Below are 24572 nucleotides of genomic sequence, written 5' to 3' on the forward strand. Positions count from 1 at the left end.
TATTATTTTCTAGCACGAGTAGTGGTTATTAGTCACAATGGCTCAGAATAAAAAGATTCACTTGCCTTAAAAAAGAAATGCAACTATAAAAAAAAAACACGCCCAAATAATTTTATCAATAGTTTTTAAGTTACAATATTTTATTTACAATTTGATATGAGACAGGTATAACCTGTAAGAGAACAAAGTTGAATATGTCGATTTTCCAAAAAAAAAAAAAATAATAATAATAATAATAATAATAAATAAATAAATAAAAAAAATAATAATAATCATGCCTTTGCAGTTTTAAATCAATTAGTTTTCATTTTCTTCTGTTTTGTCAAAACTTTAAGGTGTGATCTTTGAACAGATGAAAACATAGTTCGTTACAGATACAAAACTAAAAAGATCTTTACTCGGTATAACTGGTTAACTTCGATTACCAATATGAGGAATTCGTCCTTCGTTATAATCGAACCCCCTTTTATAAATTTATGGACCCACCCCTGCTTACCAAACATTTGGAGAAAGGACAATGTAATTCAAACCTCACAAGTAGCTATACAAGTTTGCAGACGTGTGAACCAGAGGCGGGTATACAGCTATTGGAATCGGACAATGGAATGGCAAGCTGACTGCCCAAAGAAGTCCGTCGCGCTTTATTTTCATTCAACAAATGTTTTACGAAAAGTGGGAGGCGCTCACCCGGTCGTCGGCATTGTCTTTGGCGTCGTCGTCGTCGTCCGTTTCCGATGACCTGAGTAACCGAGTGATCATATCTTTTTGATATTTTTACATATCGTTCCTAGGGACATGGTGGTATTATAGTTTTGAATGTTTTTGTCCCACTTTTAAGATAAGGGCTAAAAGGGGGGAAATGGATGTTATTAGAAATGATAGAGAAAAAATATATTTGATTAATCCACCGATTTTTATTATTCCGATACCAATGTGTTCCACTTGAACAAAAAAAGAATACTTTTTTTTGTTTCTGGTCCAATTTTGATTTTTTAAAAATTTATTCCTTATGAAAATCCTGCGTTTTTCTATCAAATTTACATTTCTCGTGTTGTTTTTTTTTTCAGTTACAGGGATTTGCTATTTTATCGTGACAGAGATTTTCTTTTCCAAAATTATTTTTCACACGAGTGCATTAAACTACATGAAATAGCGCAAATTACAGTTCCTGTCAACTTTGTGCGCGACGTCCAAGTCCTTTGATTAGCACCCTTTAAGCAGAACTTTTTATCACCTTCAATCGAATATCAAATTTTTGTGCTATATTGTGTTCAAATCAGTTGTTGTGTTCATATGCTTTAGTCCCTATGATTAAGTGTTTCATAAACTAATATTGGTTCCACACCTGCTCCAATTGAACATAAATCAACGTGCTGCGGTCGTATCTTTGTATTACGTGTATAATGATAAAATATATTGGAAAAACTGTTTCATCTTACTTACTGATAGATCCACATTATTTATAAATTTACATTCAATCAATGATTAATAAAACAACAGTTAGCTGTATGTAATCCCAGCAGTGAAGTTAAAATTTAACTTGAATAAGAAGAATATTTATCCGAAGAAAATGTTTTTTTTTATTAATAGACATCGATCCTAATAAAACCACACGCTTGAAATAGAATAGGGTAAATATAAAATATATCTATGGAACATAAAATTGTTCGGAGTGTCTGGAAATTGGTAATGATGAGCACAATTACTTCACCTGTCATAAATCAAATGATGTTATTAAAAATAAAAAAAAAATAAATAAAAATTCTGGCGTTGAGCAGACACGTCACCCATGGAAAAACTAAATTGAGTATTTTTTTTTTAAATCCTAAAATAGAACTTTTGTCCAAAGTGCGTGGTCCGACTACACAAGTTTTGTACACGGAGACACACTAGTATATTATTAAGTCCCTGTCCCAGAGTTCAATGCAAAACTCAGAAAGGCATTAAAGTATAAATATTATTGTATTCAACTTCGTCCTCCTACTAATAACACCTGCATATCATGTTCTAAAAATAAGTCTTTTATCAAATGTTGATTGTTTAAACTTTTTTTTCTGTAATAAATGTTATTTGTATAAATTTCCGTCCGTTACTGTCATAATTAGTAATTTTAGGTATTCATATATATTTGTCAAATGTTTACACCGGAAGGAGAAAATTTCACATGGCGGGAAATTGAAAAGAAATGGCAGCGATCTTAGAGCTTCTTCTAAGAACTGAAATCACTCCAAAAACCGTCGTACACTGGATAAAATACAGGACTTATCAGGTTTCTACTCTGTAAACCAAAGCATGTACAAGTTTATGGAAATGGGTTTAGTATGATTCACACGCTGTCACGATGTCTATGCATGATGCTGTGACATACACTTGTAGACTCAGTCTCAGGCTTCTACAGTGCTTTTGTTACCCTTTATTAAAGTGTTATGTTTTTTTTAAAATGTGAACAACCATACTGTTTGTATCCAACATGGAAGCTATGGCTATGTTCTTGTTTTGTAACTCTAGCATGAATCCATGATAGAACCGAAGTTCTTACAAGGTTGGCCTTCAAATGCAGTCAGCAGGCGTACATCTAATTCTAAGGCAGTGGCTGCTCGAGGACAGACAGCCTCTACAGGCTAATCATCCACACATCCTTTTCGAGTAAATAACACAGAATGGTGGCGGAAATGTTTGATTTACATTAGTATTAAATGTGGAAATTGTGAGAATTTCATTTATACAAAATGATACAGATACAATTAAGTTATTAAATTGTGTCTGATGTAACAAATATTGATTAGAAATCTTTCCAGTTTATTAAGTGTGATTACAGTTTGCTAAGCCATTAATAGTCGTACATTTGCAGAAAATTTGACAGTATTTCTGTAACAAATTGGGCGTTTCTATCACAATTCTGGATGTGAGTTGTGCAAACAGGATGTGTGGACAATTAGCCTGAAGAGTCTCCCCATCCACAAATGGGTGGACATAGAACCACTGCCTACAACTAAAAAGCCATACCTGTCAAATGTTGCGAAACTTTTGTTGCTAAAGAATGAAGGAAGGATATTGACAGCTTGGAAACTTTGTAGTTTTTTATGTAGTGCTAATTGCCAATCTTCCAGTAGTTTCAGTAGTGTAGTTTGACAACCATGGCCCCTACGAAATGTACATAAATTAGGGTGAAAAATTATATCAAATTACTCGATCAATTGAGTTTCTAAAACTTTTTCATAAACTTTTGGAAAAAAAGATAGTACACGTACAGGCCTGTAATTAGATTTTTACAGAGGACTATTTTTCATGTATGAAGGTGTTACTTGTGCCTGTTTCAGTCTGTCTGGAAAAACTCCACTTTCTACACCTTCACCAATTTTTGTTGCTACTGTTGAAAAAAAGTTATTGAAAATGTTAGCAACTTCAGTTGTGTTAATTGCAGTTCTATCATTCCCTTGTAATACGATCTTGTCAGAATACTTTTTGGAGAAAAATTATTTGACAGTAGACCAAAATTCACTATTTTTTAATCCGTACATCTTTCTAAAAATATTGTCTATTTGAATTCTTTTATATTTGGTTACCAGGTTCTGTTGTTTTTTTTTTTATATATTTCCCATGTTTTTAACTTCCGTTTTTTTATTGTTTGTGTGTATTGGGTGTATAACATCTGTTTTGTGTAAATGGCCTTGCCCAATACTCTGTTCATACATGGTACAGTGGTTGGGAAGGCCATGCGCAATTTGCGCATTTGTATCGAAAATGGCGCATCAAAGCACAATCAGAAAGTGCCGTAGTGTGCCCTTAAAGTTCTTTTATTGATCGGTATTATTCCTGTTCTGTTCCGTTTTGCGTCATAAACTTTTGTATTATTTTTAAAATGACATGAAATCGCGGTTTTCCCCCGATTAAAAATAGACTTTAAAAATAAATTGCTGATCTAATTGGAGGATAAATTTGTACAAGCGGCTTTAGCCAATGAAATTGATTGTTGTCGTACGATTCTCGGAACTGTATTACCAATTTCCCACATTTGGGGTCTCGATATTGGCCAATGTTGATATCCCTCGGCAAAATGAAACGTTCGTAAACCGAAAGAATATAAACAAATAAAATGAACTTGAATTGAAGGTTAATATTGAAAATAATGCTTTTAAATGTTCTAAGTATTTTCAATCAAACTTTTTGATAAACCCTACGCGATTTTGATGAAATTTTTGCATCTTTTATGTTTCGTAATATGATAAAGTTAGCCATGTCGATCGTTCGTTGAATTTCTTTAAAAATGGTAATTAGATAAAATCAAGGTCATTACAAGTTGAAGGTGGCACGAAATTCCAACGCACATTAGAGACATGGAAACAGACAAAAAACAGACTTCTAAAACGAAAGACATTTATGTCCTAAAGCCTTGTTCAAATCAAACAAAAAATATTGAAAATCCAAATAAAGTCGTTACTTGTTTATTCAAAATTTTCTCCTAAATCTGAACAAAATGGCCCCCTAAAAATTCAAAATGGCCCCTTCAAATCTAAAATGGCCCCATGAAATTGTCAGGGATGGGGCCATTGTCCCATCATAAAAAAATCCTTCCCAATCACTGATGGTAGTGGTTTTTTTCTTGGTTTTCTATTTTTTATTGGAGCTTGCTTGTTCAGTATTTCTGTGAAATTGTTTTCATATTGGTGGTACATGTATATCTTATTTACATCTTCCACTTTGATCTACAGTGAGCGCAACTCAGACTATATGTGGTTGAGGTGGAGTTGTGTTGAGAATTAGGCCTCCGCAGCAATCACCATTTCGCAGTTGAGTCGCGGCTGAGTGCCGGTTGATAATCAGTGAAGTGATAGCGATAAGAAATGATTTATCGTTTAACAAAAAAAATCTGTTTAACATAATCAGTGTTCTAGCATTCTTCTTTCCTGTCACTCGAGGCATGTAAAATTTGGGTCAGGGAAAATTATTTTTCAACTGCTACTTTCCCTTGGAACGGCAATTAACATCACATTCAAACATTTGCACTGGTAATTGATTTACCACTATTAACAGTGTGGGAAACCTTTTTTTTTCAAACTTGCCATTCTGGCTACTGGAATATTGACCTTGCTAGCCAAATATAAATTCAACTAGCCAAATTATTTCCATTCATTCAAAAAATGTCTATGCTCTTCACATTTTAGTTTTTTTTTCTGTACTACCATCTGTATTTTCTTGGATTTGACAATCTGCTTTTCCTTTCCTTTCTTCAACTATCTTTTCATTTGTTTTTAAATTTATCAAAAACTTTCCCATTTTCGAATATTCCCTCCCATTGAAGTTTTTCATGTACTTTACAGTAACAGAATGAGTACTCATTTCTGAACTTATATTTTAAAAAATAAAATTATATTTCAACAGATTCATCGTTGTGAAACAAGAAAATGTTTATCATATGCTTCTTTTTCATTTTTATTTTGACAATAAACAACTAATTTGGTAAGGTAACTTATATTAAATTACCAAGATAATTTCATTTGAATACTAATATGAGATCGGAACCATCGCATAGGTTTTTGCACATCCCGTTTACCGGAAATTAAAATGGCAGATTGTAAACAATGCTTTACAAGTCAATAAAATTGTGCATATCATGCAAAAATTCACTTAACATATTCAAGCTAAACCTCCTAAAATGTAGGGAACATATTTTTAATATAATGATGTTAACAGATGTTTTACTAAATAACCAGCTGGCTGGTTAACTTTCCTTGGAACTCGCCGATCAAATGACGGTTGCTAAATTGACGAGTGTAAGCTAATGAGAACTCGCCAAATTACACATCTACTCATATTTTGCGAGTTGGTGAGCGGTAGTTTCCCACACTGTATTAAGCATGTGCAGCATTTTCACCAGTTTTGAAAAATGTAATAAAAAGTGTGAAAAAAAAAACAATTTAATCCTTTTTATGTTTTGAATACTAATTTTTTTCTTTATTTACTCCTATTCAAGTCTCAACTTTGAATTTCAATGTTTTCAATTTGAATAAAAGCAAATCTGAAACAAAATTAATTATTATACTTGATGTGTCATGTGTCACTTTATTCATGTAGTTACAAAAAATGTGGACTTCGTTTTATTTATCTACACTGATAGGATTTTACAATTACGCACATGTCTTCTAAATTTAAAGTATCCAACTAAAATTGAAACAAATTTTTAAATATATATTGTATAAAGAATTATGCACACATATTTAAAAAATTAATTGTAAATTAATAAGTGTATTCAAAGTCAGATAATACCACACTTACAACATTGTGTAGATATATCGATCTACATGTACATGTATACAATTATTTATAGATATAAATTTGAAACTTTGTCGTAAATTTTTAGATTATGTTTGAAAATTAACTGAGTAATAAAACAAAAAGTGGAACATATTTTGCTATCTATTTCTTCAAAAAATTACCCTATAAACACTTGCTTACAAGTTGTACCTTAAGCAGGCAATGAATGATCAGGATTCAGCTTTCTAAAGTGCTTCTAAAAAACTGAGAGTCCAGACTGTAGCAGAGAGGTCTTTACATAGTCGTATTAATAAAAGAGGCTTAAAATTTTGGAAGTAAACGACGTCTTGGATAATTGTTCACTCGCCGTAGGACAGACTTACATAATTTGAAAGTTCTATAGGTATTATAGTAGCTTTCAACTGTTGGGACTTCTCCTTTTGTTGAGATTAAGTGAAGAATAAATCTTGCAAGGTGGACAGTATAATACATGACAGTCATGCACAGAGTACAATAAAGATAAACTTATACAATAAAAGAATTAAGCAAGAAATCCAAGTTAATATATCTGTTAGCAAGTATAATAATGTATAAAATCGATGACATACATATTCTGCATTGGCAGAAGTTCTACCATCTTTATAGAGCAGGAGTGGTTGTCATCAACTCACTGTCAAATTTCAACAAGCTCATAGTGTTTGTATTAGTTGAAGATTTTGTACGATAGTTTAATGTGACAAAAAAAGACCCTCAAGGTCAAAGACACTGAAATATTTAATTTGAACTCCGATATTTTAAGTAGTTCTACGTGATAAGGAACGGGATGTTTATTTCATTTGTGTAATTAACAGGTAATGAATGCCCTGGAGTGTCAATCAGGACGTGGTGTGTGTATTTGAACATCACACAGCTCACCTGTCGGTTCTGTCAATATAAATATACATAGTAAAGAATGCTGTTTGAGTCGTATGTAACAATGCTTTGCCATATCACAAAAATGTACAAGATGTTTTACTCAGCTTGACGAAGAAGCTTACTGAGATACTAACATCGCTGTACCAGCAGGTGGTCACACTGCAGGGGAGGCATTTGGTGCGAACTGTATTTTTGGACACTGTAAACTGCTACCACATTGGAAAGGATTACAGGCTTCTGTTAAATAAATCCAATTTACTATTATTTTTTTATTATATTTTTTTGCATATATGCCCTATTATATCAGGATGCTTCATGTGTCCATAATTCAGCCATTTTCTATAAATATCCTTGGCTTAATGTATGAAGAAATTTTATTTGAATATAATATTCATACAGCGTGAAATAACAAATAATTAAACTCTGTATGATGTTTGATCCTGAGCGTGTGTGGAAAGCAATGCATATATAGCATTTCTACCGACAAACATATTGCCGTAAGCATGACCCCACCCCACCCCTCCCGTATTTTCAGTATTTAAGTAGAATTTAGTTAGCCAAATTGCCTGGGGTATTGTCATGGTTGCAATACATTACAAAGTTCTTATTATATTAGGTTTCTCGAAGAATAAATTATTAAATATAACTAATTGATGAAGATATTTATGAAGCAGCGCACAACGTGTAAATTTATAAAATACATTTAGTGGCGGATTTGGTAATTTCGCATAAAATTTGGACAAAATTAACATATTATAGGCATTTCAAATTTAGTGAAAGGGCATTAAATTTGTATTTTCTAAAGCAATAAATCACCTAAGTCACAATAATTAACTAATTATTAATAGAATGTCCTTGGTGTACCCAATCTGCAACAAATATGAGTTATTGTTAACAATAAGTCAATCTTTTAGAGTAAATGTATTTTGAATATTACTATGTTTAGTTCCAACCAAGACATATACTTAAATTATAGGTCTATTGTGCCAATGATGTGGCTCTTATGATATAGGTGCAAAAGATCTTATTACAAGGAATGAATCATGACATCTCTGGCTCTAAACTGCGCGTGTGTGATTTCAGATGTTATAATAACTATACTAGATTTATAGAACTTCAGAATAATGAAATTAATTACAATTTATCTATATTTTGTAAAAAAAAAAAAATGAGAATTCACACCAATATTTTTAACAAATTCCAATATTCTTGTACTTTACAAGCTATTTTTTTCCTTAACTTTATAATTAACTTTGCTTGTGTTCAAATATGGTAGAACCCAGGACAGATTTACAAAATGAGAAAAAAATTATTTTACATGTTTTAAGACTTTTAAAAACTTGTATTTACACATGGCAAAATATTTAAATACATGACGCAACTCGGTTGCAGCCACAAAAACTCATCAACAATGTTTACTACATCTAATATTGTAGTAAAACATCATATTCAACTTTCATTTTAAAGACGGTGTAGTTGATGATTTCGAAATCAAAATCGTGACCTTACAGCCAAACTATTTCAATCCCTGAACAACTTCAAAACTCTCTTATGTTTTTTATATGCAGAACATTTTCAAACAAATAATGTATGTATACAACCAAAATCTTTTAATTACATTTAAAGTTACAAAAATAGAGTTGCCGCGATTCAAAAATAAGCAAAGTAGCTAGGGGACTACGGAAATAAACAGTGCTTGGGAGAATTGACTTTTCATGTACTATATTAGTTCGAGCTATTGCTTCTCATTGATTTAGAAAAAAATGAAGTAAAGTATTAACAATAAATTTGTCTAGCCACTGTTTATAGCGTTATTAGTCAAATGGTCCAAATACTAGAAATTTATGTTTTTCAATAATATTAGTAGAAAAATCAGCCATCTAATTAGGACCCGGATTCGTAATTAAAATTAAAAATACTGTTTATAACTACAATCTTCCCAATAAAGAATAGAGTCAGCTGACCTGTCAATTGAAGTCGAAAACTAATTGTTAAACAAACAACTTTTTGACAACGTTCACACACTGGTAAATTTTAGATAATTGAATATTACCTGAGGACAAATCAGTTTCCTGCCATTTTAATTAACACTGTAATTAACAACCATTTATGTCTACACATAGTTTGCGAATTGGTGAATTAGTCTCAACCGGCACATGCCGTTTCTCAGCTGATCACCACGACTCAACCGGTGATGGGACGTGCGGAGAGCATTTTGAATGCAATTTTTCTCAACCGTGTTAAGGTGAGAAATTAAAATCTGCTTTGCGCACACTGTACATGTATTTTGGTGTCTATATTATCTCCTATAATCAGTAAGTTGTCATTATTTACATAACATTTATCTGCATGTATTTTGTAAAATTTCGAATGCTGTCAATATACACTACTTGACCAATTGGAACCAAATTTGGTATAGAGTTCCTTAGAGTATTTTTCATAGAACTAATATAGGGACTTTAAATCCATGGAAAAACATGACTGCTGTTACTTAAAATAGAACAAAATGAGTCAGTCAGAAGTTTTCTCATATATCTCCAATACAGTTAGGTTAAGCCAAATTCTTTTTATTGCAGAAATGATCCTTATTATAAGGCCTACAAAAGTCTTCAAGGATCAAAGTTGTCTGAAAACTCCTTGTAAGAGTTATTGCCCTTGAATGGTAAAGAATTGTTTTTAGTAGTTTTCAGCCAATATCTTGAAAACTATGATATATAGAATGAAATTTTCAAGTGATGAAATGATCCTTATGATAAGTCCTACCGAGGTGTTCACTGAGTCAAAATTGTCATACAGCACCTTGTTAGAGTTATTGCCCTTGAAAGACAAAAAGTTAACCAGGTGAGCGATTCAGGGTTCTGGGAGTCTCTTGTTTTGCTAGTAGCCTTAACATTTTATAGCCATTTTGGCTCAGGCATGTATGTCTAGATTGTTTCCCCACTAACTCAATGAAAAATGTTTTTGAAAAAAAAATGTAAATTCCTTACCTACCCACCCTTCTTTAGCGGGACTAATTTTTTTGCCTATTCAGACAAATATATTACATCAACACTAGCTCTGTTTAGGTTTTTACATTCATTAAAAATACAAGTGTAAGAAATTTTTGCTTAATAACCAAAATTTTACTGATCTATTTTCAGGAAAAAAGTGGAGAGTATCTTCAGGACTTCGGTAAACTTCAGCAAGAGTTTGTTCCTTTCTTTTTGAACTATCTTAGAGATAAGACATTGCATTTATTACAATCCACAAGGTCTGCATCCAATTCACCAGCTAAAACACCATCAGCTCAGAAACTTAAAAAGACACAGAATGGCTCATCAAAACCAGAGAATGGAAAACGTGTTCAGCTTTTTGGTGCAAGTCCTGGTGATGGATTAGAAGACATAACAAGCACATCAGCATCAGTGTTTTCTCCAAATGCTTCTTTTGATTCTCCATCTTATCTTGGTAGTAATAAACAAAACCTAGACAGTAAACCAAAAGGCCGATCATCATTTGGTGGGAGCTCTAACAGGAATCAACATAGCAAATACCAGAATGATAATAAGTCAAAGAAGAAATTCAGTCTAGGGGAATTTATTTCACCTGAAGTAACTAAAAAGAAAAATTCTCCATATTCAAGTGGGAATAAAAACAAACTGACTGATAACTCTCCTTCTCCTGCCATTACCCAGAGGTCTGGAGGGAGGAGAAAACATTCACTTGATCCTAATGAGCTTCGTCAAAAGAGTCCAGCACCAATCTTCAGCCTAAATAGTGTTAGTGATTTTCCTCCAATGGGAGGGGAGCCTGGCCTTTCTGTAAGGTATGCTAACATTGTGCATTTGTAAGATTAAGCAATGTTGATTTTAAGTTGTCAAAAAATAAACAATGGGTAGTCCCTAAATTGTATATAATACCTGTCATAAAATGAGAGATCTGCCATTTAGAATACTACAAATTTTGATTACTGAACAACAGTTGCTATAATTTAAAAGAAAATAAAGGCAGTTATGAAGTTTTTAGATTTACTGAGTCATGTTATTTTTTATTGCAGACAATCAATGAATATGTTAGAATCACCCAATTTTGAGATGGGAACACCAAGACCTACTAAGTCTATAGAGGTTACCAAAAGTAGAAGAATCAGTTTCACCACTTTACCATCAGAGCCCAAAACACCCAGTAGGAGAATAAATCCAACACAAGTATCTGGGGTTCAACATAACAGGGTGTTTATAGAGGCTGAGGAGAAAACAAAGAATGCAGAAGTTACAGAGCTAGAGAAACAGTTGCTAAGGTTTAAATAATGACGTTCTATTCAAACAGTAATAGCAAAGGTGGTATGATGTCTTAAATCAGTCTTTTCTTGAAATAACTTTCAAGATCTAGATGACTTGGATCTCTGGGCTGCAGTCATTTTAAAAAAGGCTTTCTGCTGGTTTGACTTGCCTTTTACTGACTGGCTAAATATTCAATTCTGACTTGAGCTTCAATCACTGATTGAAATAGTAATTGATATTGATTACATATATTTTGGAGAATATCAGTGTTGAAAAAAAAATACCTCCCAGTTCTGCCCTACAAAAACTTTTACCCTTAAGTATTGTTTATTTCAAGTTCTTTTTTTTTTACCTTCAGGCTAGAAAAGGACAGAATACTAAAAGACTTTGAGTCTGATACAGCATCTCCTATCACCCCTACAAAGGCAGGCTTGGAAAGATCAACCAGTATTGTGGAGGTACCATTAGCAGAAAAGTCAAAGGTTACACACACTGAAAAACTTGACATACTGTCAAGTACATACTCCCTGTGTCTTAAAGGTTTGTTTATACTGCTAAGGATGTCTTTTGAGATACTTTTTATAGTATATATACTGCTGTCTAAATGTCAGTTTTTCATCCTCCTGTTGTTTATATACTTAAAAATGCATTGAGATATTTGTTAAAAAATGGTAAATGATTTATTTTGATTGATCAAGTTTTATTTTGTTTGTCCTTACTTTCTCTTTGAGTTAAGCTATAATAGTGTTTCCATTTATGTCCACCCTTACACATGTTCCCACCGGCCCACAGTGGACACTTGGTTGATCTCTGTTCACGTTACCCATGCACATTCTGGTGGACACTTTTAAATTTTGTTTTGTTATAACAGGAATCGGAATTAAAACTTATTCTTACGTAATAAATATTACGGTCCTATTGTATTATAAGAAGTGTATCTAATTGTATGAGCTTGCGGTAACAATTTTTCACAGGTGTCAATAGAGCGTCTTTATAATTGACAGTCATCAATTACCTGTAGGGCGGGGATGAAAGCAGAGAGGTCTGATTATTTTCCAACAAATTATTATAACAAAGAACTCGCAGTAACCTTTGACAGGTGCCATTTGATCTCTTTAATAGGCAGTTAATCAACGGTAGTGGTGTGTTTTTGAATACAGTGCAGTGCTACCACTTGTCATCAAATAAATTGTATTATATTAAAAAATTTGATTTTATGTTAATCAAGTGTTACTTGAAGGATTAGAATGTGTTCAGAAATACTTAAAAGGTCAACATACATTTGTAACTAATATGAATTTGGAAACAACAACTAATCTTGTAAGATGAATTCAGAGATAAATACTTATACGGCCATGTGATGGAAAAAGTGCACCCTCCTTTTGCTTATAATATTTAAATTTCCTAGAGAGAATAGGCTAAGATTGGATGTGCACCCTTATGAAGGACATAACAATTTACAACTGCATTACCTTTTTCTAAGGCACTGCTTCATGTTGCTATGAATTTCTCACGGTGGCTAAAGATACAGGTGTTCTTCAGACTTTGATTGACTGGTAATCAGTTAAATAAAGTGTCATGGGTGTAGTTTTAAGTTAAGATGCAGTATTGTTGATTGACAGGTAATAAATTATAGGAATATTGAGGGTGTGGTTTAAAGTATTGAGGACTTAAAATGAACAGTTAACCGGCGATAAGCAAAGAAACATACATAAGGTGATTCAATTATGGTCAAACGTTTGTGCGTACTAATATAGAAGAGTAATAAATTGGGTCTTTTTGTCAAAACTGATAAAAATAAATTACAAGATATTTGATGAGTGCAACCTTCATAAAATTCAAGAAAGGACATGTTAATGTATAATCGAAACGCACGACGGTTGGTGTTAAAAATTTTGAATATGATAAAATTTGAAAGTTACTCTTAACCATGATAATTTAATACATATCCATTTCAACAACAACAAGTGAAAGGCAAGATAACGCAAGTCATACAAAATCTTCAAACTCATTTTTGTCCCATTTTAGTATTGAAATACATTGGAGATTTTCAGAAAAAGGTCTATCACATTTGAAGTTGGCGCACTGGTGTTAATAAAGATACCAATAAGTTTAATTTATTCTTTATAAAGTAAGCCATAAATTTCATACTAGAAGAATTTGATTTTTTTTATTAGATCATTTCTTGGGGATTCAAACACTATTTTTATTTTAAAAGAGATTTTAAATGTCGAAATTTTGATTTAAAAAAAAAACAACTTTGAATGTCCCTAATATGCTTCTGTAATCGTGAAAATAAATTTGGGTTTTTAATCTAAATATTCCTAAACAATTCCTTCTTGTTAATGAGCAGTTGATTTACCACTTCCTGTATATTGGCTAAGTGTGACATCACTTCCTGTATATTGACTAAGTGTAACATGCTTGGGTATTAAGAAGTGACAATACACACTTTCTCCGGGTACAATTAGTGAGATTTACTAAAATTGCATTTTGCTATCCAAGGATTTTTAGTAATTAATAAATTTCTATAGTTTTAGTCAAAAGGTCTTCAATTTTGATTTAACGTCAACAGTTATAAAAAATTTAAAAAAAAAACCACAATATTTATATTTCTATATATATTGCTAAAGTTCCATGTTTTTTTTTTTATGACGGTGTAAGAATTTTAAATACTTCCATGTATTTTTACTCTTTCTTCTAATAATCTATGCTAATAAGGCATGTTGTTCGTCGATCCATAACTGTTGCCATGTTAAGGAAATGTCAATTAACCTCATACCATGCTCAAAATACAGGGATACACGTATTGATAAAACGTGGAACCGCAATAATTGGACGACGATATTATAAAGGCGTTTATCAAATTTGCATAAGAAATTGACCCTTTCAAAGCATTTTTGTTGCTGTTGGTTTAAAAACGAATGTAATTGAAGGCGACCCATCAAAATTATTCTGTAAGAAACCCATCAGTAAAATAAGTAGTTCCCAAATACTTGATTTTCTTGAACATCGTACTTGACATTTTGTAGTTGTACAATATTATTACATGATACATGTAGCAACTGAAAAAAGAACAAGTGTGCAAAGCATTTAATTTGTATAAAAAGCTTAATTATCTTAATTAATAGGTAAACACCTGTTAGCCTCACAATTTTGGCTTGAGGCCAATTACATGTGAAAGAAAATTGATTCTCACGGTCAAGGTAATGACTGACACATTACTGTTCTTTTATTTGTCAACTGTTTGAACTCTGTAATAAAATTGCAGATCATGGATTAAACCAATCAACAGGTTGTCATGCATCCACCAGTGACCGTGGGCATGGACACTATACTGTCCACCATGGGCATTAAGGGTGAGCAAAGCGTGGACAACTAAATTTGTCCACCGTAGGCGAATGGAATTGTCAAAATAGTCGTTAGCTGTAGTGTACATTGAAAAAAAAATCAAGACACTTCACATTTGTAAATGTGAATCATATTAGTTAACTATTTCATTTTTTTTTTTTTTTTTCATTTATAGAATAATTTGTCAGCTGGATATCATATTTTATAAATGTTACACCTTTTTTCTGTTAATTTCAGAAAACATGTTTCCAAATTTAGTAGTGGAACTATATTTTATTATACAATTGTTGACAGCAAAGAGTTCAGATTTGGATTTAATAAATGACCTTACTGATGGTAAGACACACAACTGTTTATATCAAAATTCCACCAATTACTCTCATCTTGCTATGTATTCATATGTACTTCAACTCAACGCCTTAGACAAAAGCATAAAAAGTGAACTCTACTGATAGAAATTCTTGTTTTGAGGAAGAATGTGATTAAATATGAATAAAGCTAGAAGTTTGAATGTATGAGTGTGAGAAAAGTACATATTTGATTAAATCATTAAATGTCATTAAATGTATGATATATTGTATAACTAATTTTTGTCTCTAAGATATCTACTTCACTGTTATATATATAAGACTATAACTTTATAATTATCTAAAGCCTCACATTATACATGCACTTGCTTTGTTTTACAATATATATCTTTTACTTCAGTGAGCTATCACATTAAAAATCTGGCTCAGCGAGTTCAAGTACTGTGGAAGTATTTTAATTCGTGATACCAATTTTTGTGGATTCTTGAATTCGTGGTGTTTGAGGTTCTCAGTATACACATAAATGGAAATCTCCTTTTTGTTTGGAACGAAATTTCGTGTTTTGGTCTACCCATGAAAACCACAAAAATTGGTACCCCACCAACAATAGTACTTTCACAGTAGTTCTAAGCTGGGACTGTTATATTAATAAAACATTCCTGTCCTGAAATGCAAGAAATATCTTCCTTTGACATTGAATTACAATTAGTCAATCAATATAACTTTGTTGAGAACAGTTACTATGAATAGGTGTAAAGTACCCTAACAATTCATTATACACGTACATGTATGTTATGACACTGTAACATGATATATAATCATGATTTAATGATTGAGCTATGGTTTATTTCAGATATTATAGACGAAAACAATTTTACCTCTATTCACAATGCTGTTTACTTTGCTGTTAGAGTGTTAGAAAACCAGCTTGGGTAAGTTCACAGAACATAAATAAATAGGAGAAAAGCTTAATGTGTAGTTGTGGTAGTGTAAGAATGAAGACACAAAGTTACTTCTTCACTCCTTTTTATTTCATGATGTAAAATGTAAAGATTTTCTTTACAATGTAGTTATTGTCATTGATATGATTGATTGATTAGAATAGAAACTCTATATACACTATTTTAATTGCTTATTATGCAAAACAGTTTAAACTGACTTAATGAATATGGTTAAGATATTGTAGAAGTCAAGTTCCAATTCTTATTATATAATGCTATTCTTTTTAAGGTAATAAATGCCCTTAAAAAATTCAAACCTTGTTTGTTTTAGATTGTTACAACATATTGACAAAGGGACCCTGCGACTGCTGTCAGAAAACCAGAGGATAGTAACTTTCTCACCAATGCTGTCAGCAGAATTAACATCACTGTGTGATGATTCTGTAGATTTTGTAAGTTATATAAATTGAGATGTTAATGGATAAAAATGTTGATTTGTTAGTTTAACTGATTATTCTCCTTGATTAATTTATCAATTAATTCAATATTTCTTCTTTTATAGTCAGGTCCAGTTTACCCCAAGTCTCCTATAGGAGGTGTGTCATTCCAAGCAGAGACTGACAATAGAAAGAATTTCCCTAATGATAGAACTTTCCATTTGTTTAAAAGACAAAGGTATGGCATTTAAAATATTACTTGTATCTAAGATTATATGTGTTTGATCATTTTAAGATCAATATCAATAAAGTTTCAGTTTTAATCTAAAAAATTTATGAAATAAATCTTTCCACACAGCATGATTTCAAATTCCACATGAGTTTGAATTCAGACCTGTTTACTTGTACAGTTTCCTCAATTTTTTCATGGTAGAAACAGTAAAAAAAGTTTTCCAGTAAATGGTTATTAAATTACATTGGGAAAAAGTTTGTTTTTGTAATAAATCCATTTTTGGATCTATAAACAAATTATCTGGGATCCATATTAGCTGAATGTTTTATTTAATGTTAACTTTCGCATACATTTAAAAGATCGAGATAAAAAATAGCATGGTTGATTTGGCATGACATTATGAAGATATCTAAATGGAAAGATATCTTGTCCCTGAAGCATAACTCATGCTATTCATCAGATGTTTTGTTAATTACTTTTTTGTTTATTTCTATTTTTCAGTTTTTTGTATTAAATGTGTAATGAAGTCCTCATAAAGCAGAATTATCTTCCATTTGCAGAGGTTTTTATAGACAAATTCCGTAACATTGAATTGTACAAAATTAAACTTTCTCATCTTTTTTCAAGTACCTTTAAAAATCCATTCATTATTTCGTTATACTTCAACCTAGGATTAACTTCATAATAATTCATGTGAAAGAGGGAAGAGAACAGAGTTGTCAGCAGTTTATTCCAAATTTATTTTTTAAATCATAGGGAAACATTTATTTTTTCAATCATCATGGATCTCTAAATTTTCTTGTGGAGGCTCTCAGAATGCAGGAAATACAATTTTTTCAAAATTTTGGTTGGGTGCACGCCCCGAAACATCCCTAGCATGTTCACACCAGTGTTTGTAAGGTGAATAAACAAAAAATGATGTCCATCTTACTGTTACGCTCCAATTTGGATAAACAGGTCTAATATTGTGTCATGTAGCAAGACTTAAAAAGGAAGGTTAATACTTTTTATATATCACACAAACTTGCACATTTTAAATATTTTTTTCAAATACTTGTTAAAAATTTACTTGCAGTGAGAATGCATGTACTACCTTCAAATTTTCTCTTTTAGAGATGCGTTTTACGAGTTGTTGAGAGAATGGGAAACCAATCATCATACTCCTGGATGGACTGTAGCAGGAAAACTTGGTGATAAAATCAGGGCATTAGTCAGCTACAAAACAGAACTAGTTAATCATCTTCACTTTGCAAGGCTTTTTCAATCTCAACTTATAAGTGTAAGTTGTAGGTTTTTTACAATCCGAGGGAGCTTATGCCATCTTTTTGCATCTGTTGTTTATAAAATTGTGATATTTTGCTGAACTACATGAAACCTTTGTACTGATTTTTCAAGTAGAACTTAAATTTGTTTGTGGGATTTTGCAAATTTTATAACTGTAGTAAAGAAATAATTGAGGAAACTGAGATTTGGTGAGTGGAATATTTTGATACTTGCTAAAATTAGCTAGTAGTCTTAAATTCAATCCCTGCACTGAACTGATTTTTATTAAACTAGTCAGGAATTATTTTTTTGAAAATGTCCCTAGAAACAATGAACTTTGTATCAATCAAGATGACCACCAAAGACCATCTTATATTTCTAAGGTCATTTCCTCTGAAGCAACACATGCCAATAGCATTGTTGACCTCAACAATGCACTTTTTGGGTGGCTCACTTGATGGCTGTGGCTGCTCATTGTTGTTATTCAAATCTTATGAGGAAATAGTTTTGTATCTGTGAATTCAGGAACAATGTAAGGGCTATTCCAGAATTAATAGTGAGTGGGGGTCAGGAGCCCTCTATTAAAATTTGATGTGTGGTTTTTATTTTAAGTAGTTAACCTAAACAGTGAAAGAAAAAATCGATTAAAATGTAGGCATGGTGGGGTCAAATGAAAAGTGCCTTACAACATCCCCCCCCTCCATACATTTATTTCTGGAATAACTCTTAGGAAATGCCTGTATAAATTCAGTAGCATTTTGTTTTGCATGGACAAACAATACAGCCACCAGATATCTTGATTTATCTGGATGAGAAATGGAGGTTTTTGAGGATTTCTAAAATCTATTTTAATGTGCTGTCAGAAGTTAAGTGTTTTCTGCCTCATTTTATTGCATAAAATAAAAAAGAATAGATTGCATTCTGATATAAGTCCAACATTGTATTTGAACTGCTTTATGAATTGGTTTAGTTACTTTGTTATACATATGTGATATTTTTTGTAGGAACAAAGATGTAAATGTCCTTATTTTTGTCTTAATTTTAAATTTGTGTGTTTTTAATGTTCTCCAGATGTGTAAAGGTGATGGCAGCCTTAAAATGTCTGTAGAAGAAGACAATATACTGTTACTCAGTCAACTAAAGCAGGCAAACCCAGAGAAATTCAAAAAGTGAGAATGGAAAGTCTAATAGAAGATATTGATCTGAATAAGTAAACTGCTTTTTACCATTTATACATGATTTTAGTTATCTTCAAAGATATATAACTATACTTTTCTTTAAATAATAATGCTATAATCATACATTGTTCAACAGGTTAATTGCTTATTTTACTCCAATGATGTACATAGTCCACCTTATATCCCTACACTGGTATGGAATCACCAGGTCTATCTCTACAAAGTTTTTAGATCTTAATTCAGGTATTGTGGTTTGTGTTGTTTGATTTCAAAAATCATACAAAATCTTGTCCTGGTTGTAAATTTTATCTGTTAAGACCAGCTTTTCATACAAAAGTAGTGCATAGATAACATTAAGATAATATCTTGAATACCAGGGTTGATGACTTTTGACTAAGAGGTTGAATTTTGTGGGATTTTTTATGCTAGTTTAATGTACCTCAGCATGATTTTTCTGGATAATATAATAGGTCTTTGGGTTCTAAATGATAACATTTTTTTTCAATTTTAGTGCATCTATATAGCTGATATGAAATAATTGAAAGAAAGTAAACTTACTTGAAATAAAATTTTTGCATACACTGCATAGGAAAAAATTGCAACATATGTTATCATGTTTTAAAACATGGAAACATATGTTTAGGACTAGTTTGGTAAAAATATGTTTTTGTGATACATGAAGTCACATGTTTTTAAAAATCATGGAAAATTATAGTCTTTTAATTATGAAATCCTATTTAAAGCAAATGTGTTTGATTTTTATATAATTGTTTTTCATGAAATAATTAGTTACTCAGAAATTTGTATTTATCTTATGCTTTTTTTGGTGGTAGTCCTAAATATATGAAAAATAAAGTTTTTCATATGTTTTCATAATATGTGAAACACATGTTGCATTATAGACTTCACATTATTTCTTTACAGATTGCAGGAAAGATTTATCAAGCCTATCAGTGTAGGGGGACCATGTCCAGATCCATCTTTCCCTGGTTGTCAGGAGTTCTTCCATAACTTTATCATAGCTGCATCTTGTCCTGTGTTTAATCAGCACCTTACTAATACTTTTGTAGGGAAAGTATCAGAGGTGAGCAGACAGTAGATAAATTGTAATGAACTGTTTTAGATGGTGGAGTCTGTTATGATAATTTTTTTTATTAGCATTTGAGTTACCTGCATTTTAACTACGAGCCTTATTTTACAAATACTTTGTACAAAAAGATGTCATCATTTTAGTATGATTAACTTTGGTTTTATCAATTTCAAACTGCTGACTTCACAATGAATTTGGTAAAACAGAAGTATGAAAATTGAGCAGAAATCAGAGAAAATACTGTTGTAATTAGTATAGCATTGATATTATACATGTCAAAGTGAGATTATTAGATATATCTGGGTTTTTTTTTCCAAAATATCAACCATAATCCTTAAAAAACTGAAATTTGTATGGAAAAGTAATTACAGGAGAAAGATTCAAGGGAAATCAAAGGAACATATTCCAAGATAAAGCTTGACAACGCATACAACAAAGAATGTGATATAACTAAAATTACACATACAAAGAAACAAAAGTAAATTAGCAACCAGTACTCTACTGAAAACTGGGAGAAAATAAAGGTTTTATGATGGTTAGCTATTGTTATTGGTGTATGTACCTTGTTATTTTATGCCTTGATAGAAACATTATTTGATCATTTCAGTTAAACAATACTGACTTTGATTCAAGTTCATCAGAAGAAGCTGAGACATCACAAGAATCTGATGATGAGGTAAATTACAAATGATTACATTCTCTTTTCTCATTTATTCTGAATGCTGTTGTACATTTTAAGTTTTTTCTTTATAATAATTCTTATTTTCATGTTTACAAGCTTTCCAGTTTCTGTAAGAGAAGTTCTTCTTTCATACACTTCACAAAAGTCATAAAATAAGTTCATTGTATTGTTGATAGAGTGAACATATAAAACTGTGTAAGCTTATCAGTGTATTACAGTGAAACTTCTCCAAACCGACCACCACTAGGACAAGAAAAAATGGCTGGTTTATAGGGGTGGCCGTTTTTCTGAAAAATAGTAATGCATTCTAAGAGCATGCACCATTTGTAAATGATTTGATCTTATAAACGGCACTGCTGACAAAATAATGTTCACAGTTTTGAAAGAATGTGTATTAAAGATCAAAGGGCTATTGATGGTAATTAATTTTTTGTATTGTTTTCGTAAATTACCTTTCAACAAAGTCTAATAACTTCACTCCTATGTTGTTTTTGGCTTGGGTACAGGTCACATTAACTGACAGTTAAATGATCGTAAAGATCGTACTTTTAAATGTCCTTGGTTGCCTGACATGTGTACACAGCAATTAACAGTCAACCAGTGACAAAATGTGATGTCTGGATTAAATTTGTTGTTTAAACTGTTGTCCCCTTCAATTATCATCTGTCCACTTATGAAATGCTGGCCAGTGAATGAATTATTAATTACATAATCATTTACAGTTTTGTTGACACATTTATTACAGGTGAACAATAATCAGGCGGCCGGAATTAAGAGGTTGTTTTTATTTGAAATATGTAACTAAAACTGTGGAAAGAGTAATCTAGGGAACCAAGGTTATAGCGGTAATCAAAAGAATGTAATCCAGGGACAAAGACCAGACATGGAAAACAGACACACACAACAAAGAACATAAAGTAACTAAAGTCATACATACAAAGTAACAAAAGTAAATGAGCAACTCTGACTCCACTGAAAACTGGGAGCATGGACCAGGTGCACTGATAGGGTAAGCGTCCTCTGCTTTTCTAGAAACACCTGCCAAGTTGCTCATAAAAAGTCAAGTCCGGGGTAGACAAACGAGGAAAGGTAAACTATGACCCGTTGAATAAATCAGTTTTCATGGTGCTGATGGATACATCATAACGATCCACGAGTTCATGATGACAACCATAAAACTTCTGTAGTGATGACTTCAATCTTATAACAACATAACCCTGTTCCAGAAGGCTATTTGTTAGACTTCTAGCACGATACAAAAAGTCTATGTAGTTTCGGCAAGCTCTGGCATAACGTATGAGTTGTGATATGAACACTCCATACGCAGGAGCCGAAGGAAAGTTGACAATTCTGAATGAAAAGTCATCACGTTTGTCGTAAAGTTTGGTCAATAGTTTTCCTTTACCATCGATTTCTAAGTGTAGGTCAAGATATGAGGCTGACTTCACAGTGTCTGTAGTATCCTTTATCTCAAGTTCTTTAGGGTAGATGCGATGTATTAAATCCCTGAAATTAGGATTGTTTAAAGATAATATGTCATCTATATAGCAGAAACTGAGATTGAAGGATCTAGCCAAACGATATTCTTTCTTTTTGATCAAATCAGCTATAAAGTCAGCCTCATAAGAGTGAAGAAATAGATCAGCAAGTGAAGGAGCACAATTTGTTTCCATTGGAATGCCGACGGTTTGTTGAAAAACACGTCCACCACACTGGACAAATATGTTGTCGATTAAAAATTCCAGCATTTTGTAAACATCTTCCTCTGTATATTTGGAAGATGATTTGGAATTATTTCTTACAAAGTATGAGGAATCTCTACCAAGAACTATATATTTGTATCTAGGTGTGGCCGATGTACGGTATTAGGGGGTGGCCAGTCTATTGAAGACAAAACACATAGGTTTTAAGGTATATCGGCAGGGACTTTTGAAAACGGCCGGTTTGAAGGGAAGACCGGTTTTCTGAGGGTCCAGTTTGAATAAGTTTCACTGTATTATTCAAATAATACTTCCAACTTATCAATAAAGTAGCAAATGCTTGTTAAATTTTCTTCACTGTTTATTGAAAAAGTCTGTTTTTATATTCCAGGACCAGAAAGAGAAGTTTATCTCAGTGTTATTGACTTTACGATTGGTTGGTAAATTTCTTGGATTTGTCACATTTCTTCCTTACAAGAACAACTCTAAACTCCCTGATGATACAGAAGCTGCATATATGGCTCTTAGGAAACATGTAAGTGGAAGACTTGTAGCTGTATAGTGAAGTCTCTGAAAAGTAGTTTTCCTATTAAAAACAATGTGCAGTAAAACCACTATCTGTCAAGGCAGATTTTGGCATTATAATAACAAATTTGGTGAAAAATTGAGTTTGAATTAAAAAAAAAAAAGGAAAGTTTGCATAATGACAATAATATGGGAATGACTGATGGACTGATATCCGAAAGGTGGTATGTGTCGAGTGATGGTTTAATTTGACATACATGTATTTGATATGGAGATACATTTATTTTGTGTGTGTGTGTTTTAAAAATTGTTGTGCTGATTCACATTGCCTTGTTTGTTATATGGTTTCTTTTCTTTACGATATTGAAATCATGCCTAATAAAAATTGGCCAGGGTACCCTGCTTATTGTCATTGTTGTAAGTCCTTGTTAGATCACTGACAGTTTTATGCTTAACTGGCAGTGCCAAAAGCATTATGAACAAACCTTCAATTTGCTGCTGTATGTTTTAGGGTGTTACGAAGCATAGTCTATAATTTCTCTTTTTTTTTTGACAAAATTTGAAAATATTTCACTAAAATTATTTCACTTCCTTTTAGGCATAGACATTTTGAACAAATAATTAACACAAATTCAACTAGCAGTCTGTGGTTGTAAAATTTTATTGCAAAGAAAACTTAAGTGTGTTTTCATGACAATATCTTAATTACTTTGATAGTTTACTGTGATTCTCTTGACAGGTTGTTTGTTTGTCTAATTACGACCATATACTTTTGTAATCAGTGATATGTAAATCTATTGATTGGCAATCGAGGTTCAATTAACTGTAAAATGGTCGATTGATCTTCAAGTACATGGGTGGATGGCAGTATGTGAGTTTGGTGATAAATCAGGGTTTTACTGTAGTTAATTTCTGTACAACAAGTGAAATTGAACTTGAATTTCTTAATAAACTTGAATTCAATGAATAAGACTGTATGAAATCATCTGCCTTGAAAGTAGATCAAATTTGAATCACTTATTTATGTAGGCAGTTGGATAATTTTCACAAAACTTATATTTTGTAATAAGAGCCATTACTGAAAATAGAACATAGGGGTCAGACAGAAGTTTTTCACATTTATCTCCAAAACTGGTAGATTTAGCAGAATTCTGAAGGGGTTAAAATGTCCATCAAGATGAATCTACTGTGGTAAAATGTTTTCGGCCATGTTGGGGTTATTGCCATTTTACATCTTGTTGCAATTTTTAATTTTATTTCTTTCAAAAAATATTCTCATCTGATGCTGCTTGATCAATTAGAACTGGTATGAATGTTCCTTAGATTATTCTGCATAGAACTTTCGTTAAAAAACATGGCCACCTTTTCTTAAAATAGAACATAGGGATCAGACTGATATTTTTAACTCACCTGGCCAAAGGCCATTTGAGTTT

At 32.0% G+C, this 24572-nt stretch overlaps 1 protein-coding gene across 2 annotated transcripts in view; it reads left to right on the forward strand.

Annotated features, from left to right (window-relative positions):
* Positions 1-2152: 2152 nt before the first annotated feature.
* Positions 2153-24572, forward strand: part of LOC148626348 (codanin-1-like) — a 40441-nt gene continuing 18021 nt past the window's right edge. Inside the window, exons 1-14 of one of the 2 annotated variants that reach the window (XM_088570245.1) lie at positions 2154-2269; positions 9294-9415; positions 10311-10975; positions 11207-11449; positions 11791-11972; positions 15021-15119; positions 15945-16023; positions 16364-16484; positions 16595-16707; positions 17815-17980; positions 19036-19133; positions 20067-20226; positions 20840-20908; positions 23006-23149. In XM_088570245.1, the coding sequence (XP_088426371.1) occupies positions 9365-9415; positions 10311-10975; positions 11207-11449; positions 11791-11972; positions 15021-15119; positions 15945-16023; positions 16364-16484; positions 16595-16707; positions 17815-17980; positions 19036-19133; positions 20067-20226; positions 20840-20908; positions 23006-23149 (2190 nt within the window). In that variant the 5' untranslated portion in view covers positions 2154-2269; positions 9294-9364. Of the gene's footprint in view, positions 2270-9293; positions 9416-10310; positions 10976-11206; positions 11450-11790; positions 11973-15020; positions 15120-15944; positions 16024-16363; positions 16485-16594; positions 16708-17814; positions 17981-19035; positions 19134-20066; positions 20227-20839; positions 20909-23005; positions 23150-24572 lie in introns of both variants that reach the window. The other variant, XM_088570244.1, reaches the window with a different exon arrangement.

The sequence above is a fragment of the Perna viridis genome, chromosome 2 (genome assembly GCF_037379345.1).
Source record: "Perna viridis isolate PV_CMFRI_1.1 ecotype Kerala chromosome 2, ASM3737934v1, whole genome shotgun sequence".
Taxonomy (NCBI): domain Eukaryota; kingdom Metazoa; phylum Mollusca; class Bivalvia; order Mytilida; family Mytilidae; genus Perna; species Perna viridis.